Source organism: Aulostomus chinensis, chromosome 8, assembly GCF_037954235.1.
Source record: "Aulostomus chinensis isolate RoL2024-O1b breed Wild chromosome 8, RoL_Achi_v1.0, whole genome shotgun sequence".
Taxonomy (NCBI): domain Eukaryota; kingdom Metazoa; phylum Chordata; class Actinopteri; order Syngnathiformes; family Aulostomidae; genus Aulostomus; species Aulostomus chinensis.
In genome coordinates this window covers 138,107-154,298 of record NC_141327.1, presented here as the reverse complement: position 1 = coordinate 154,298, position 16,192 = coordinate 138,107, and the positions used below count along the sequence as shown (strand labels likewise).

At 48.6% G+C, this 16,192-nt stretch overlaps 1 protein-coding gene across 1 annotated transcript in view; it reads right to left on the bottom strand.

The window, feature by feature from the left end:
- Nucleotides 1–4,910, bottom strand: part of LOC147256766 (uncharacterized) — a 50,716-nt gene extending 45,806 nt beyond the window's left edge. The window contains 3 exon segments of the mRNA XM_086210003.1: nt 2,491–2,605; nt 3,239–3,315; nt 4,264–4,910. Coding sequence (XP_086066129.1) covers nt 2,491–2,605; nt 3,239–3,315; nt 4,264–4,540 — 469 coding nt within the window. The 5' untranslated portion in view covers nt 4,541–4,910.
- Nucleotides 4,911–16,192: the final 11,282 nt, after the last annotated feature.

Here is a 16,192-nt window from a genome sequence, read left to right as displayed (position 1 = left end):
GATGTGCTGCTGATGGAGAATTGTTGGCTGGAGGTTCATTGAAGGAGGGAGGTGCTGGACCTGCTCTACTTGGACAGAGTCAGGACAGAACTTTGGTTGGGGTTGGGTGACACAAATAAAACTGACTGGACCTGAAACGAGGTTGCTGATAATATCAATATGGGACTAATCAGTGATGGAAGTGTGTGAGTGAGTGAGAGATTGAGTTAAAACCTAATGAACCTGTTTCAGTCCAGTTTTATTGCTGGGGAGCATGTTGAGGTGAAGGCTGATTAGCTTTTAACATAAAACAAAGATAAGTGAAAGATAAAATAAAACTTCAGTTATATTGAAATTTGGAAAACTTACGGGAGCTATTTAAGTTTTTATTTGATTTCATAAGACATGGTGCTGAGACTTGGAGCTCCCTGCACTTTTTGTTTGAATTTTAAAACAATTATCTATTGTTTAACACTCACACACACACACACACATATATATATATATATATACACACACACACACACACACACACATATATATATATACACACACACACACATATATATATATATACACACACACACACACACACACACACATATATATATGTATATATATGTATATAATATATATGTATAACATATATGTATATACATATATGTACGTACATATATGTACGTACATATATGTACATACATATATGTACATACATATATGTACATACATATATGTACATACATATATGTACATACATATATGTACATACATATATGTACATACATATATGTACATACATATATGTACATACATATATGTACATATATGTACATACATATATGTACATACATATATGTACATATATGTACATACATATATGTACATATATGTACATACATATATGTACATACATATATGTACATATATGTACATACATATATGTACATATATGTACATACATATATGTACATATATGTACATACATATATGTACATATATGTACATACATATATGTACATATATGTACATACATATATGTATATACATATATGTACATATATGTACATACATATATGTATATACATATATGTACATATATGTATGTACATATATGTACATATATGTACATATATGTATATACATATATGTATATACATATATGTATATACATATATATACATATATACGTATATACATATATATACATATATACGTATATACATATATGTATATACATATATGTATGTATATATATGTATATACATATATGTATGTATATATATGTATATACATATATGTATGTATATATGTATATATACATACATACATATACAAACTGTTCATTAAACATATGCTTTAAGGTATTTCAACAAAGTTTTTTTTTTAGTATTTTCACTTTTACTGCAAATGAATATCAGCTATCAGCCTCCTTGACTACTAATAATCGGTATCGGCCCGAAAAAACCCATGTCAGTGTATCTCTAGCCTGAACACTGCTGGCCAAGTAAAAAGCAGAACACAAGAGTATCTCAACTCAGACTATATGTCACCTGAAACTGCAGTAAAAACATGAATATTCATACACTCTGTGTCAGACTCAGCCCCACTGAGAACGGACAGGCTTCTAATGACACTGAGTAAAGGGAGTTTGCAATTACTTCTATTATAAATGGATTTCATGTTCTGTGGACTCTTATGTAAGTTTTACTTTTTATATCAAAAGTGATTCAAAAAAAGGCTGGGATGAAAAATGTGTCTATCATTTTTGACTTCTTCAAGCAGCTGTAGAGCAACACCACCAACAGACAAGCATCAGAACCCACAGCAGCTGAGCGGACCACAGTCCCATATTGAGACCCCTTTCAGAAAGACAGAAAGACTGAAGCTAATGGTTTCTAAATGTGAAGCCCTTACATTAACTGTGAATAAGTCTAAACGGCAGGAAAAGCACCATCTACTCAGCCTTTCCACACTCGCTAACAGTCCAGTCTGGTATTCGTATCCAGACACAAAGTTTTCAGTGCTGCTTCCTCTGCTGGTCTGAAAGCAGCAAACAAACGCGTTCCCTGAAATGACTGCTGCCATCACCTGATGTCACATCTGGAAGGAACTTTTCCTTTCTGCAACATCCCAGGAACGCCTTGAGGGTTAATGTCAGCAGGGTACATGTTGAAAAGCGCAGGCAGAGAAACAATGAGACTAATTTAACAATAAAGATTTGAAAAGGATTCTACACAGTATGTGATCTACTGGGAACCAGTGCGCCATCATTGGGCACCCCAAGGTTCTCTTCATGTAGGCGACAGCGTTCTGGGATGAAAGACAGTATTGCTCATCTGAAAAGACAGATCCCACCCTGGCAGGCTGATCTCCTGGGTAACCAGTAAGATTGAAACCTAGTGATGTCATCAGCAGAGCAACACCTGGGAGGCCTACTGTCAGACGCTGTCAACATGCCACGTTCAGTTACTGGGTAGATTGGAGTCACTCCTGGGTGAAGGGCACACTCACCAGAGGCCAGGCCACACTCTGCTCTGATGTTGACCTCCACCTTCAGGTCCAGGTTGCAGTCGTCTCGCTCCACTCTCTCCTGCTTCACCAGTGCTAACCCCTTGAGTTCCTCCTGCTGTGGAACAGTGCAGCTGTTATACCCTGTTAATGGTCTCGGTTCTGAACCACAACTGACACATCATGATGACCCTGGAAGACCCCTTCCCATTCTAACAATTAAACTATTTTCATTAAAGAGACTGATGTGTTCTTTCATAAAAAACCTTCAGGAACTTCTTCATAGTTCTGAGAACTACTTCTACAAACCACCAAGTTTTATGAAGGCACTACAGCAACTAGGAGAATTGGCACTACATTTTTACACTTCTACTTTCTGAGCAGAGGAGAAACCTTGAAGTGTAGCAGCCAGAGGTCACACACACAAATCCTGGCAGTGCCGACAACCATCCTGTTTCCAACAACAGTTGTTAGCCTCTGAAAATGGAACAAAATCTGGACATAACCATCACAACCACAAGCACACCATCTTACCTCAGGAGGAAAAGGCCTCTGACCCTGCTGAGTTCCTGCTGACCCTGCTGAGTTCCTGCTGACCCTGCTGAGTTCCTGCTGACCCTGCTTCCTAGTGTACTGCCCCAGTCTGGTCTACCAGATCTGAGCTACCTGGGGAACTTGTTCAGAAGTCTGAAGCCTTCACAGGATGTAAAACTCCCTGACTCACACTACGACACTCATGCATGTTGGTTACCTTGGAGATGTGATGAAAGGCTTCATCCTCAGAGGAGGCAGGATGAAGTGTCATCCCAGGCTGATGGTCCCCAGGCTCTGGAACAACAACACTACCGTCACCCATTGCCCCGTAGACACCCCCCCCCCCCCGGGCATGACTGAGGTGGCAGGAGGAAGTGTGACCAATGAGGGAAGTTGAGGGCATGACTGAGGTTAGGGGAAGGCATGTGATGAAGGAGGGCGTGACAGAGGATGGTGAGTGTGTGGCTGGGGAGGGGGAGGGTGTGGTACAGGAAGGGGAGGGAGTGACAGAGGAGGGTGAGGGCGTGGCACAGGAAGGAGAGGATGGCATGACTGCAGAGGGGAAACGAGGATGTGTCAGGAAGGGGAGGAAAGTGTGACCAAGGGGAGAGGATGGCGTAATGGGGGGGGGAGGGGTTACTGAGAAGCGGGCGGAAGGAGTGACTGGGAAGGGAAGAGGAGGGTGTAACAGAGGAGGGCATGACTGCGTAGGGGCGTGGCCGAGGTAGGGAGGGAGTAGCTGAGGAGGCATGCAGGCATGAATGAAGAGGGGAGGGCGTGACCAAGGAGAGGGGAGGAGGTGTGTGTGTGTTTGTATGAGTGTGTGTGAGTGCATAGGTGTGTGAGTATGTGTGTATGAGAGTGTGCATGCAAGTATATGAGTGTGTGTGGTTGTGTGTGTGTTTCAGTTTTACCAAGTGTGTGGGAGTTTGTGTGGATGTGTACGTGTGTATGTGTGTGAGTGAGTCTTTGTGTGTCAATGTGTGCAAATGTGTGTGAGCCTGCAAGTGTGTGAATGTATATGCACGAATGTCTGTGAAGGTGTGTGTCTGTGTATGTGAGTGTATAGTGTGAGTATTTGTGTATATATGACACACACTCACTCACTGTGTGCGTGCGTGCGTGCGTGTGACTGATCTACTGGATCCCCCGCTAACAGCCGCTGCCGCGTCTCTGTGCCGCTCCTCCGCCCCGACCCTGCAGCGGGGGACCGGCTCGCTGTCCTCGCCTCCGCGTACTCACCTTCGGGGGGCCTGAAGCGCGCGGCGTGCACGTCCTCCCGTGGACCCCGCCGCCTCATCTTCCTCTCGTAGCTGCGCATCTTCACGTCCATTTCCCGCAGCTTGTGCCGCAGCGCCGCGTTCTCCTGCTCGCTCTTGCCGCGCTCCTGCTCCATCTGGGAGCGCAGCGCCGCGTATCCGTCCTCCACCAGCTTGCAGATCTCCGCCACCGCCGAGTTCGCCAGCAGCTCGATGATCGAGGCGATCTGCGCCTGGAAGCCGACGCAGTCTGCCGCCATCATCACCGCCCGCTCGCGCTGACGTTTGCGAGCTCCTCGTGCGCGGAGAGCGGCGCGCGATGCACGTGACCAGGTCCCCAGAGACCGCTGACACACAGACTCTCTCTATCTCTCACTCAGTCACTCTCTCACTCAGTCACTCACTCACACACATACACACCTGGAGCTGCCCTCCTGCGCATGAAAATGTTTTGGCTCAGAGGTGCGACAGTCGCGGTCTGATGACGTCAGTATGTTGTCGGGCAGAGCGAATCGTCACTTTTTAATAAAACCTTTAAAGGCGATATCATTTCCCCTTACTAAGGGTTACCATGACCCTGAGAGTTCGTGTGATGGGGTTCTCTCCAACTACAGGGATGACGTCAACAACAACTATCAACATGTATGAATTTATGACTCACGCATCGCAACATTCCCGGTGTCCTCGGAAACATTCGCTCGTATTTCTTTGCTCATTTCAGGATTAAGGTCACATTGAGACATTGAAGTATAAAATACTTTTGAGAGTTGGAGAAGAAAGACACAAGAAAGCCTCCAAATGTCGTGAGAGACACATAACCCTGAGGTTTCTCCCCTGTTAAAGGTTTTCTCCTCAGTCGATGTGAGGCTCTGAGGGCAGAGGATGTTGTTATGATGCCATGAAGCCAGGAGACAAACTGGTGGTGGAAACAGGCCACAAAGAAAACTGCCTTGCCTTCTGTCCTGAATGGAGCAGTTTCTTGTTGAGGTCCTGGCAGTTCTGCCCCACTGCCCTCCTGCTCTCTGACATCACCCCTAAAATACCAGACCAAAATGATGACTTCATTCTCATGCTCCTAAAACTCCATTGTATTCGTCATATATTTTTATTTAAATTTGTTTTACGCTCATCAGACTTGAACATGGCCAGACTTGTTTTGATCATTTCAGGATGATGTCACAATCGAAGACAGTTCAATCACTCGCTTCCACCACCTGGTCATGTTGCAGTGTGATGGGGTTAATGGTCCTTTTCTGGACAGAATCGATACCATTTGGCCCAGTCAGATCGCTACTTCACCTGTACAATGTGTACCTTGACAGATATTGACGATTTAAAAAATCTAAATCCTGAGGATGTAATCTCAAACGTTAACATGCGGATGGATAAAATGTAGTTGACTGACAGTCTCAGCGGCGTGTGTCTGGCACAGAGGACAGTCCTGGCTGTCCTGGTTCAAGCTAGTCAAAGATGTACATTCGCTGGCTGTAGAACGAGCAAATGTTGCTCCTGCTCCCAACAGTGGGATCAGTGATGACATGAAGGACAGACATTCTTCCTGAGATGGATCAAGAAAATTTGGTTCCACACTCTTGTTGTTGTTGTGTGTCTCAACTCTCCTGTCCTCTGTCCCCTGTCTTTCTCTCTGCTCACCTTTCTCTGTCCCTGTCCTCTGTCTCTCTCTCTCCCTCCAGCAGGTCAAAGCAGACGTCCGTCCCCACTGATCCTGGATCTGTTCCACCTTCCTGCTGGTAAAGGAAGATTTTCAACTCTGCTGTCTCAGATGTGCTTGTTCATAGAAGGAGGGAGGTTCTAGACCTGCTCTGCTAGGAGGGAGGTTCTCCACCTGCTCTACGAGGAGGGAGGTTCTACACCTGCTCTACTAGGAGGGAGGTTCTAGACCTGCTCTGCTAGGAGGGAGGTTCTCCACCTGCTCTACTAAGAGGGAGGTTCGAGACCTGCTCTACTAGGAGGGAGGTTCGAGACCTGCTCTGCTAGGAGGGAGGTTCGAGACCTGCTCTACTAGGAGGGAGGTTCTACACCTGCTCTGCTAGGAGGGAGGTTCTACACCTGCTCTACTAGGAGGGAGGTTCGAGACCTGCTCTGCTAGGAGGGAGGTTCGAGACCTGCTCTGCTAGGAGGGAGGTTCTACACTGTGGGCGGCATGGCTCAGGGGTAGAGTAGCCGTCCGGTTCGATCCCCGACTCCAGTGACCATGTCAAAGTGTCCTTGAGCAAAATACTGAACCCATAATCCTGATGAGTAGGTTGGCGCCTTGCATGGTCCAAGGCGCCACCATCAGTGTGTGAATGTGTGTGTGAACAGGTGAATGAGACGACACTGTAAAGAGCTTTCAGTACCGCTAAGGTAGAAAAGCGCGATATAAAATTGAGTCCATTTACCATTTACCATTCTACACCTGCTCTACTAGGAGAGAGGTTCTACACCTGCTCTACTAGGAGGGAGGTTCTACTCCTGTTGAACAAGCAGGGAGGTTCTACACCTGCTCTACGAGGAGGGAGGTTCAACACCTGCTCTAATAAGAGGGAGGTTCTACACCTCCTCCTTTAGGAATGAGGTTCTACACCTGCTGAACCAGGAAGGAGTTTCTACACCTGCTCTACTAGGAGGGAGGTTCTACACATGCTCTACTAGGAGAGAGGTTCTACTCCTGTTGAACAAGCAGGGAGGTTCTACACCTGCTCTACTTGGATGGAGGTTCCACACCTGTTGAACTAGGAAGGAGGTTCTACACCTGCTCTACTAAGAGGAAGGTTCTACACCTGCTCTACTTGGATGGAGGTTCCACACCTCCTGAACTAGGAAGGAGGTTCCAAACCTGCTGAACTAGGAAGGAGGTTCTACACCTGTTCTACTAGGAGAAAGGTTCTACACCTGCTCTACTAGATGGGAGGTTCTACACCTGCTGAACTAGGAGGGAGGCTCTCTACCTGCTCTACTAGGAGATAGGTTCTACACCTGCTGTACTAGGAGGGAGGTTCCACACCTGCTGAACTAGGAAGGAGGTTCTATACCTGCTATACTTGGATGGAGGCTCTACACCTGTTTTCCTTGGATGGAGGTTCTAACCATGCTCTACTAGGAGGGAGGTTCTACACCTGCTGAACTAGGAGGGAGGCTCTACACCTACTCTACTAGGAGGAAGGTTCTACACCTTCTCTACTTGGATGGAGGTTCCACACCTGCTGAACTAGGTAGGAGGTTCCACACCTGCTGAACTAGGAGGGAGGCTCTACACCTGCTCTACTAGGAGGAAGGTTCGACACTTGCTCCTTTAGGAATGAGGTTCTACACCTGCTCTACTAGGGGGAGGTTCTACGCCTGCTCTACTAGTAGGGAGGTTCTACTCCTGCTCTACTAGGGGGCAGGTTCTACACTTGTTCCTTTAGGAATAAGGTTCTACATCTGCTCTACTAAAAGTGAGGTTCTACACCTGCTCTACTAGGGGGAGGTTCTACTCCTGCTCTACTAAGAGGGAGATTCTACACTTGCTCCTTTAGGAATGAGGTTCTACACCTGCTCTACTAGGGGGAGGTTCTACGCCTGCTCTACTAGTAGGGAGGTTCTACTCCTGCTCTACTAGGGGGCAGGTTCTACACTTGTTCCTTTAGGAATAAGGTTCTACACCTGCTCTACTAGGGGGGAGGTTCTACGCCTGCTCTACGAGGAGGGACGTTCTTCACCTGCGCTACTAAGAGGGAGGTTCTACACTTGCTCCTTTAGGAATGAGGTTCTACAACTGCTCTACTAGGGGGAGGTTCTACGTCTGCTCTACTAGGAGGGAGGTTCTACTCCTGCTCTACTCGGGGGGAGGTTCTACACTTTCTACTTTAGGAATAAGGTTCTACATCTGCTCTACTAAGAGGGAGGTTCTACACCTTTTGAACGAGCAGGGAGGTTCTACACCATCTCTACTAGGGGGGAGGTTCTACGCCTGTTCTACGAGAAGGGAGGTTCTTAACCTGCGCTACTAAGAGGGAGGTTCTACACCTCCTCCTTTAGGAATGAGGTTCTACACCTACTGAACTAGGAAGGAGTTTCTACACCTGCTCTACTTGGATGGAGGTTCCTCACCTGCTGAACTAGGAGGGAGGCTCTACACCTGCTCTACTAGGAGGGAGGTTCTACAGCTGCTCTACTTGGATGGAGGTTCCACACATGCTGAACTAGGAAGGAGGTTCTACACCTGCTCTACTAGGAGGAAGGTTCTACACCTGCTGAACTAGGAGGGAGGCTCTACACCTTCTCTACTAGGAGGAAGGTTCTACACCTGCTGAACTAGGACGGAGGCTCTACACCTGTTTTCCTTGGATGGAGGTTCTACTCCTGCTCTACTAAGAGGGAGGTTAATTCCTGCTCTACAAGGAGGGAGGTTCTACACCTGCTCTACTAGGATGGAGGTTCTACTCCTGCTCTACTAGGACAAAGGTTCTACACCTACTCTACTAGGAGGGAGGTTCTACACCTTCTCTACTTGGATGGAGGTTCTACCCATGCTCTACTAGGAGGGAGGTTCTACACCTGCTGAACTAGGAGGGAGGCTCTACACCTGCTCTACGAGGAGGAAGGTTCTACACCTTCTCTACTTGGATGGAGGTTCCACACCTGCTGAACTAGGTAGGAGGTTCCACACCTGCTGAACTAGGAGGGAGGCTCTACACCTGCTCTACTAGGAGGAAGGTTCTACACTTGCTCCTTTAGGAATGAGGTTCTACACCTGCTCTAATAGGGGGAGGTTCTTCTCCTGCTCTACTAAGAGGGAGGTTCTACACTTGCTCCTTTAGGAATGAGGTTCTACACCTGCTCTACTAGGGGGAGGTTCTACGCCTGCTCTACTAGTAGGGAGGTTCTACTCCTGCTGAACTAGGAGGGAGGCTCTACACCTGCTCTACTAGGAGATAGGTTCTACACCTGCTGTACTAGGAGGGAGGTTCCACACCTGCTGAACTAGGAAGGAGGTTCTATACCTGCTATACTTGGATGGAGGCTCTACACCTGTTTTCCTTGGATGGAGGTTCTAACCATGCTCTACTAGGAGGGAGGTTCTACACCTGCTGAACTAGCAGGGAGGCTCTACACCTACTCTACTAGGAGGAAGGTTCTACACCTTCTCTACTTGGATGGAGGTTCCACAACTGCTGAACTAGGTAGGAGGTTCCACACCTGCTGAACTAGGAGGGAGGCTCTACACCTGCTCTACTAGGAGGAAGGTTCGACACTTGCTCCTTTAGGAATGAGGTTCTACACCTGCTCTACTAGGGGGAGGTTCTACTCCTGCTCTACTAAGAGGGAGATTCTACACTTGCTCCTTTAGGAATGAGGTTCTACACCTGCTCTACTAGGGGGAGGTTCTACTCCTGCTCTACTAAGAGGGAGATTCTACACTTGCTCCTTTAGGAATGAGGTTCTACACCTGCTCTACTAGGGGGAGGTTCTACGCCTGCTCTACTAGTAGGGAGGTTCTACTCCTGCTCTACTAGGGGGCAGGTTCTACACTTGTTCCTTTAGGAATAAGGTTCTACATCTGCTCTACTAAAAGTGAGGTTCTACACCTTTTGAACGAGCAGGGAGGTTCTACACCTGCTCTACTAGGGGGGAGGTTCTACTCCTGCTCTACTAGGACAAAGGTTCTACACCTACTCTACTAGGAGGGAGGTTCTACACCTTCTCTACTTGGATGGAGGTTCTACCCATGCTCTACTAGGAGGGAGGTTCTACACCTGCTGAACTAGGAGGGAGGCTCTACACCTGCTCTACGAGGAGGAAGGTTCTACACCTTCTCTACTTGGATGGAGGTTCCACACCTGCTGAACTAGGTAGGAGGTTCCACACCTGCTGAACTAGGAGGGAGGCTCTACACCTGCTCTACTAGGAGGAAGGTTCTACACTTGCTCCTTTAGGAATGAGGTTCTACACCTGCTCTAATAGGGGGAGGTTCTTCTCCTGCTCTACTAAGAGGGAGGTTCTACACTTGCTCCTTTAGGAATGAGGTTCTACACCTGCTCTACTAGGGGGAGGTTCTACGCCTGCTCTACTAGTAGGGAGGTTCTACTCCTGCTGAACTAGGAGGGAGGCTCTACACCTGCTCTACTAGGAGATAGGTTCTACACCTGCTGTACTAGGAGGGAGGTTCCACACCTGCTGAACTAGGAAGGAGGTTCTATACCTGCTATACTTGGATGGAGGCTCTACACCTGTTTTCCTTGGATGGAGGTTCTAACCATGCTCTACTAGGAGGGAGGTTCTACACCTGCTGAACTAGCAGGGAGGCTCTACACCTACTCTACTAGGAGGAAGGTTCTACACCTTCTCTACTTGGATGGAGGTTCCACAACTGCTGAACTAGGTAGGAGGTTCCACACCTGCTGAACTAGGAGGGAGGCTCTACACCTGCTCTACTAGGAGGAAGGTTCGACACTTGCTCCTTTAGGAATGAGGTTCTACACCTGCTCTACTAGGGGGAGGTTCTACTCCTGCTCTACTAAGAGGGAGATTCTACACTTGCTCCTTTAGGAATGAGGTTCTACACCTGCTCTACTAGGGGGAGGTTCTACTCCTGCTCTACTAAGAGGGAGATTCTACACTTGCTCCTTTAGGAATGAGGTTCTACACCTGCTCTACTAGGGGGAGGTTCTACGCCTGCTCTACTAGTAGGGAGGTTCTACTCCTGCTCTACTAGGGGGCAGGTTCTACACTTGTTCCTTTAGGAATAAGGTTCTACATCTGCTCTACTAAAAGTGAGGTTCTACACCTTTTGAACGAGCAGGGAGGTTCTACACCTGCTCTACTAGGGGGGAGGTTCTACGCCTGCTCTACGAGGAGGGACGTTCTTCACCTGCGCTACTAAGAGGGAGGTTCTACACTTGCTCCTTTAGGAATGAGGTTCTACAACTGCTCTACTAGGGGGAGGTTCTACGTCTGCTCTACTAGGAGGGAGGTTCTACTCCTGCTCTACTCGGGGGGAGGTTCTACACTTTCTACTTTAGGAATAAGGTTCTACATCTGCTCTACTAAGAGGGAGGTTCTACACCTTTTGAACGAGCAGGGAGGTTCTACACCATCTCTACTAGGGGGGAGGTTCTACGCCTGTTCTACGAGAAGGGAGGTTCTTAACCTGCGCTATTAAGAGGGAGGTTCTACACCTCCTCCTTTAGGAATGAGGTTCTACACCTGCTGAACTAGGAAGGAGTTTCTACACCTGCTCTACTTGGATGGAGGTTCCTCACCTGCTGAACTAGGAGGGAGGCTCTACACCTGCTCTACTAGGAGGGAGGTTCTACAGCTGCTCTACTTGGATGGAGGTTCCACACATGCTGAACTAGGAAGGAGGTTCTACACCTGCTCTACTAGGAGGAAGGTTCTACACCTGCTGAACTAGGAGGGAGGCTCTACACCTTCTCTACTAGGAGGAAGGTTCTACACCTGCTGAACTAGGACGGAGGCTCTACACCTGTTTTCCTTGGATGGAGGTTCTACTCCTGCTCTACTAAGAGGGAGGTTAATTCCTGCTCTACAAGGAGGGAGGTTCTACACCTGCTCTACTAGGATGGAGGTTCTACTCCTGCTCTACTAGGACAAAGGTTCTACACCTACTCTACTAGGAGGGAGGTTCTACACCTTCTCTACTTGGATGGAGGTTCTACCCATGCTCTACTAGGAGGGAGGTTCTACACCTGCTGAACTAGGAGGGAGGCTCTAAACCTGCTCTACGAGGAGGAAGGTTCTACACCTTCTCTACTTGGATGGAGGTTCCACACCTGCTGAACTAGGTAGGAGGTTCCACACCTGCTGAACTAGGAGGGAGGCTCTACACCTGCTCTACTAGGAGGAAGGTTCTACACTTGCTCCTTTAGGAATGAGGTTCTACACCTGCTCTACTAGGGGGAGATTCTTCTCCTGCTCTACTAAGAGGGAGGTTCTACACTTGCTCCTTTAGGAATGAGGTTCTACACCTGCTCTACTAGGGGGAGGTTCTACGCCTGCTCTACTAGTAGGGAGGTTCTACTCCTGCTCTACTAGGGGGCAGGTTCTACACTTGTTCCTTTAGGGATAAGGTTCTACATCTGCTCTACTAAAAGTGAGGTTCTACACCTTTTGAACGAGCAGGGAGGTTCTATTCCTGCTCTACTAGGGGTGAGGTTCTACGCCTGCTCTACGAGGAGGGAGGTTCTTCACCTGCGCTACTAAGAGGGAGGTTCTACACTTGCTCCTTTAGGAATGAGGTTCTACACCTGCTCTACTAGGGGGAGGTTCTACGTCTGCTCTACTACGAGGGAGGTACTACTCCTGCTCTACAAGGGGGGAGGTTCTACACTTTCTCCTTTAGCAATAAGGTTCTACATCTGCTCTACTAAGAGGGAGGTTCTACACCTTTTGAACGAGCAGGGAGGTTCTACACCATCTCTACTAGGGGGGAGGTTCTACGCCTTTTCTACGAGGAGGGAGGTTCTTCACCTGCGCTACTAAGAGATAGGTTCTACACTTCCTCCTTTAGGAATGAGGTTCTACACCTGCTGAACTAGGAAGGAGTTTCTACACCTGCTCTATTTGGATGGAGGTTCCACACCTGCTGAACTAGGAGGGAGGCTCTACACCTGCTATACTAGGAGGGAGGTTCTACACCTGCTCTACTTGGATGGAAGTTCCACACCTGCTGAACTGGGAAGGAGGTTCCACACCTGCTGAACTAGGAGGGAGGCTCTACACCTGCTCTACTAGGAGGAAGGTTCTACACCTGCTGAACTAAGAGGGAGGCTCGACACCTGCTCTACTAGGAGGAAGGTTCGACACCTGCTCTACTAGGAGGGAGTTACGACACCTGCTGAACTAGGAAGGAGGTTCTTCACCTGCTCTACTAGTAGGAAGGTTCTACACCTGCTCTACTAGGAGGGAGGTTCCACACCTGCTGAACTAGGAAGGAGGTTCTACACCTGTTTTCCTTGGATGGAGGTTGTACTCCTGCTCTACCAAGAGGGAGGTTTATTCCTGCTCTACAAGGAGGGAGGTTCTACACCTGCTCTACTGGGATGGAGGTTCTACTCCTGCTCTACTAGGAGGGAGGTTCTACACCTACTCTACTAGGAGGAAGGTTCTACTCCTGCTCTACTAGGAGGGAGGTTCTACTCCTGCTCTACTAAGGAGAGGTTCAACACTTGCTCCTTTCGGAATGAGGTTCTACACCTGCTCTACTAGGGGGAGGTTCTATGCCTGCTCTACTAGGAGGGAGGTTCTACTCCTGCTCTACTAGGGGGGAGGTTCTACACTTGTTCCTTTAGGAATAAGGTTATACATCTGTTCGACTAAGAGGGAGGTTCTACACCTTTTGAACGAGCAGGGAGGTTTTACACCTGCTCAATGAGGGGGGAGGTTCTACACCTGCTCTATGAGGAGGGAGGTTCTTCACCTGCGCTACTAAGAGGGAGGTTCTACACTTGCTCCTTTAGGAATGAGCTTCTAAACCTGCTCTACTTAGAGGGAGGTTCTACGCCTGCCCTACGAGGAGGGAGGTTCTACTCCTGCTCTACCAGGGGGGAGGTTCTACACTTTCTCCTTTAGGAATAAGGTTCTACATCTGCTCTACTAAGAGGGAGGTTCTACACCTTTTGAACGAGCAGGGTGGTTCTACACCATCTCTACTAGGGGGGAGGTTCTACGCCTTTTCTACGAGGAGGGAGGTTCTTCACCTGCGCTACTAAGAGAGAGGTTCTACACTTCCTCCTTTAGGAATGAGGTTCTACACCTGCTGAACTAGGAAGGAGTTTCTACACCTGCTCTGTTTGGATGGAGGTTCCACACCTGCTGAACTAGGAGGGAGGCTCTACACCTGCTCTACTAGGAGGGAGGTTCTACACCTGCTCTACTTGGATGGAAGTTCCACACCTGCTGAACTGGGAAGGAGGTTCCACACCTGCTGAACTAGGAGGGAGGCTCTACACCTGCTCTACTAGGAGGAAGGTTCGACACCTGCTGAACTAGGAGGGAGGCTCTACACCTTCTCTACTAGGAGGAAGGTTCTACACCTTCTCTACTAGGAGGGAGTTACCACACCTGCTGAACTAGGAAGGAGGTTCTACACCTGCTCTACTAGGAGGAAGGTTCTACACCTTCTCTACTTGGATGGAGGTTCTACCCATGCTCTACTAGGAGGGAGGTTCTTCACCTGCTGAACTAGTAGGGAGGCTCTACACCTGCTCTACTAGGAGGAAGGCTCTACACCTTCTCTACTTGGATGGAGGTTCCACACCTGCTGAACTAGGAGGGAGGTTCTACACTTGCTCCTTTAGGAATGAGGTTCTAGACCTGCTCTACTAGGGGGAGGTTCTACTCCTGCTCTACTAGGAGGGAGGTTCTACACTTGCTCCTTTAGGAATAAGGTTCTCCATCTGCTCTACTAAGAGGGAGGTTCTACACCTTTTGAACGAGCAGGGAGGTTCTACACCTGCTCTACTAGGGGGGAGGTTCTACGCCTGCTCAACAAGGAGGGAGGTTCTTCACCTGCGCTACTAAGAGGGAGGTTCGACACCTGCTGAACTAGGAGGGAGGCTCTACAACTGCTCTACTAGTAGGAAGGTTCTACAACTGCTGAACTAGGAGGTTGGCTCTACACCTGCTCTACTAGGAGGAAGGTTCTACACCTGCTCTACTAGGAGGGAGGTTCCATACCTGCTGAAAAAGGAAGGAGGTTCTATACCTGCTCTACGAGGAGGGAGGTTCTACTTCTGCTCTACTAGGACAAAGGTTCTACACCTACTCTACTAGGAGGGAGGTTCTACTCGTGCTCTACTCGGAGGGAGGTTCTACTCCTGCTCTACTAAGAGGGAGGTTCAACACTTGCTCCTTTCGGAATGAGGTTCTACACCTGCTCTACTAGGGGGAGGTTCTACGCCTGCTCTATTTGGAGGGAGGTTCTACACCTGCTCTACTAGGGGGGAGGTTCTACGCCTGCTCTACTAAGAGGGAGGTTCTACACTTGCTCCTTTAGGAATGAGGTTCTACACCTTCTCTACTAGGGGGGAGATTCTACGCCTGCTCTACTAGGAGGGACGTTCTACACCTGCTCTAATAGGAGGGACGTTCTACACCTGCTCTAATAGGAGGGAGGTTCTACACCTGCTCTACTAGGAGGGAGGTTCTACACCTGCTCAACGAGGAGGGAGGTTCTTCACCTGCGCTACTAAGAGGGAGGTTCGACACCTGCTGAACTAGGAAGGAGGCTCTACAACTGCTCTACTAGGAGGAAGGTTCTACACCTGCTGAACGAGGAGGTTGGCTCTACACCTGCTCTACTAGGAGGAAGGTTCTACACCTGCTCTACTAGGGGGGAGATTCTACGCCTGCTCTACTAGGAGGGACGTTCTACACCTGCTCTAATAGGAGGGAGGTTCTACACCTGCTCTACTAGGAGGGAGGTTCCACACCTGCTGAACTAGGAAGGAGGTTCTACACCTGCTCTACTAGGAGGGGGGCTCTACTCCCGCCCTACTAAGAGGGAGGTTCTACTCCCGCTCTACTCGGAGGGAGGTTCTACTCCTGCTCTACTAGGAGGAAGGTTCTACACCTGCTCTACTAGGAGGGAGGTTCCACACCTGCTGAACTAGGAAGGAGGTTCTACACCTGCTCTACTAGGAGGGAGGCTCTACTCCTGCTCTACTAGGAGGGAGGTTCTACTCCCGCTCTACTCGGAGGGAGGTTCTACTCCTGCTCTACTAGGAGGAAGGTTCTACACCTGCTCTACTAGGAGGGAGTTACCACACCTGCCGAACTTGGAAGGAGGTTCTACACCTTCTCTACTAGGAGGAAGGTTCTACACCTTCTCTACTTGGATGGAGGTTCTACCCATGCTCTACTAGGCGGGAGGTTCTACACCTGCTGAACTAGGAGGGAGGCTCTAC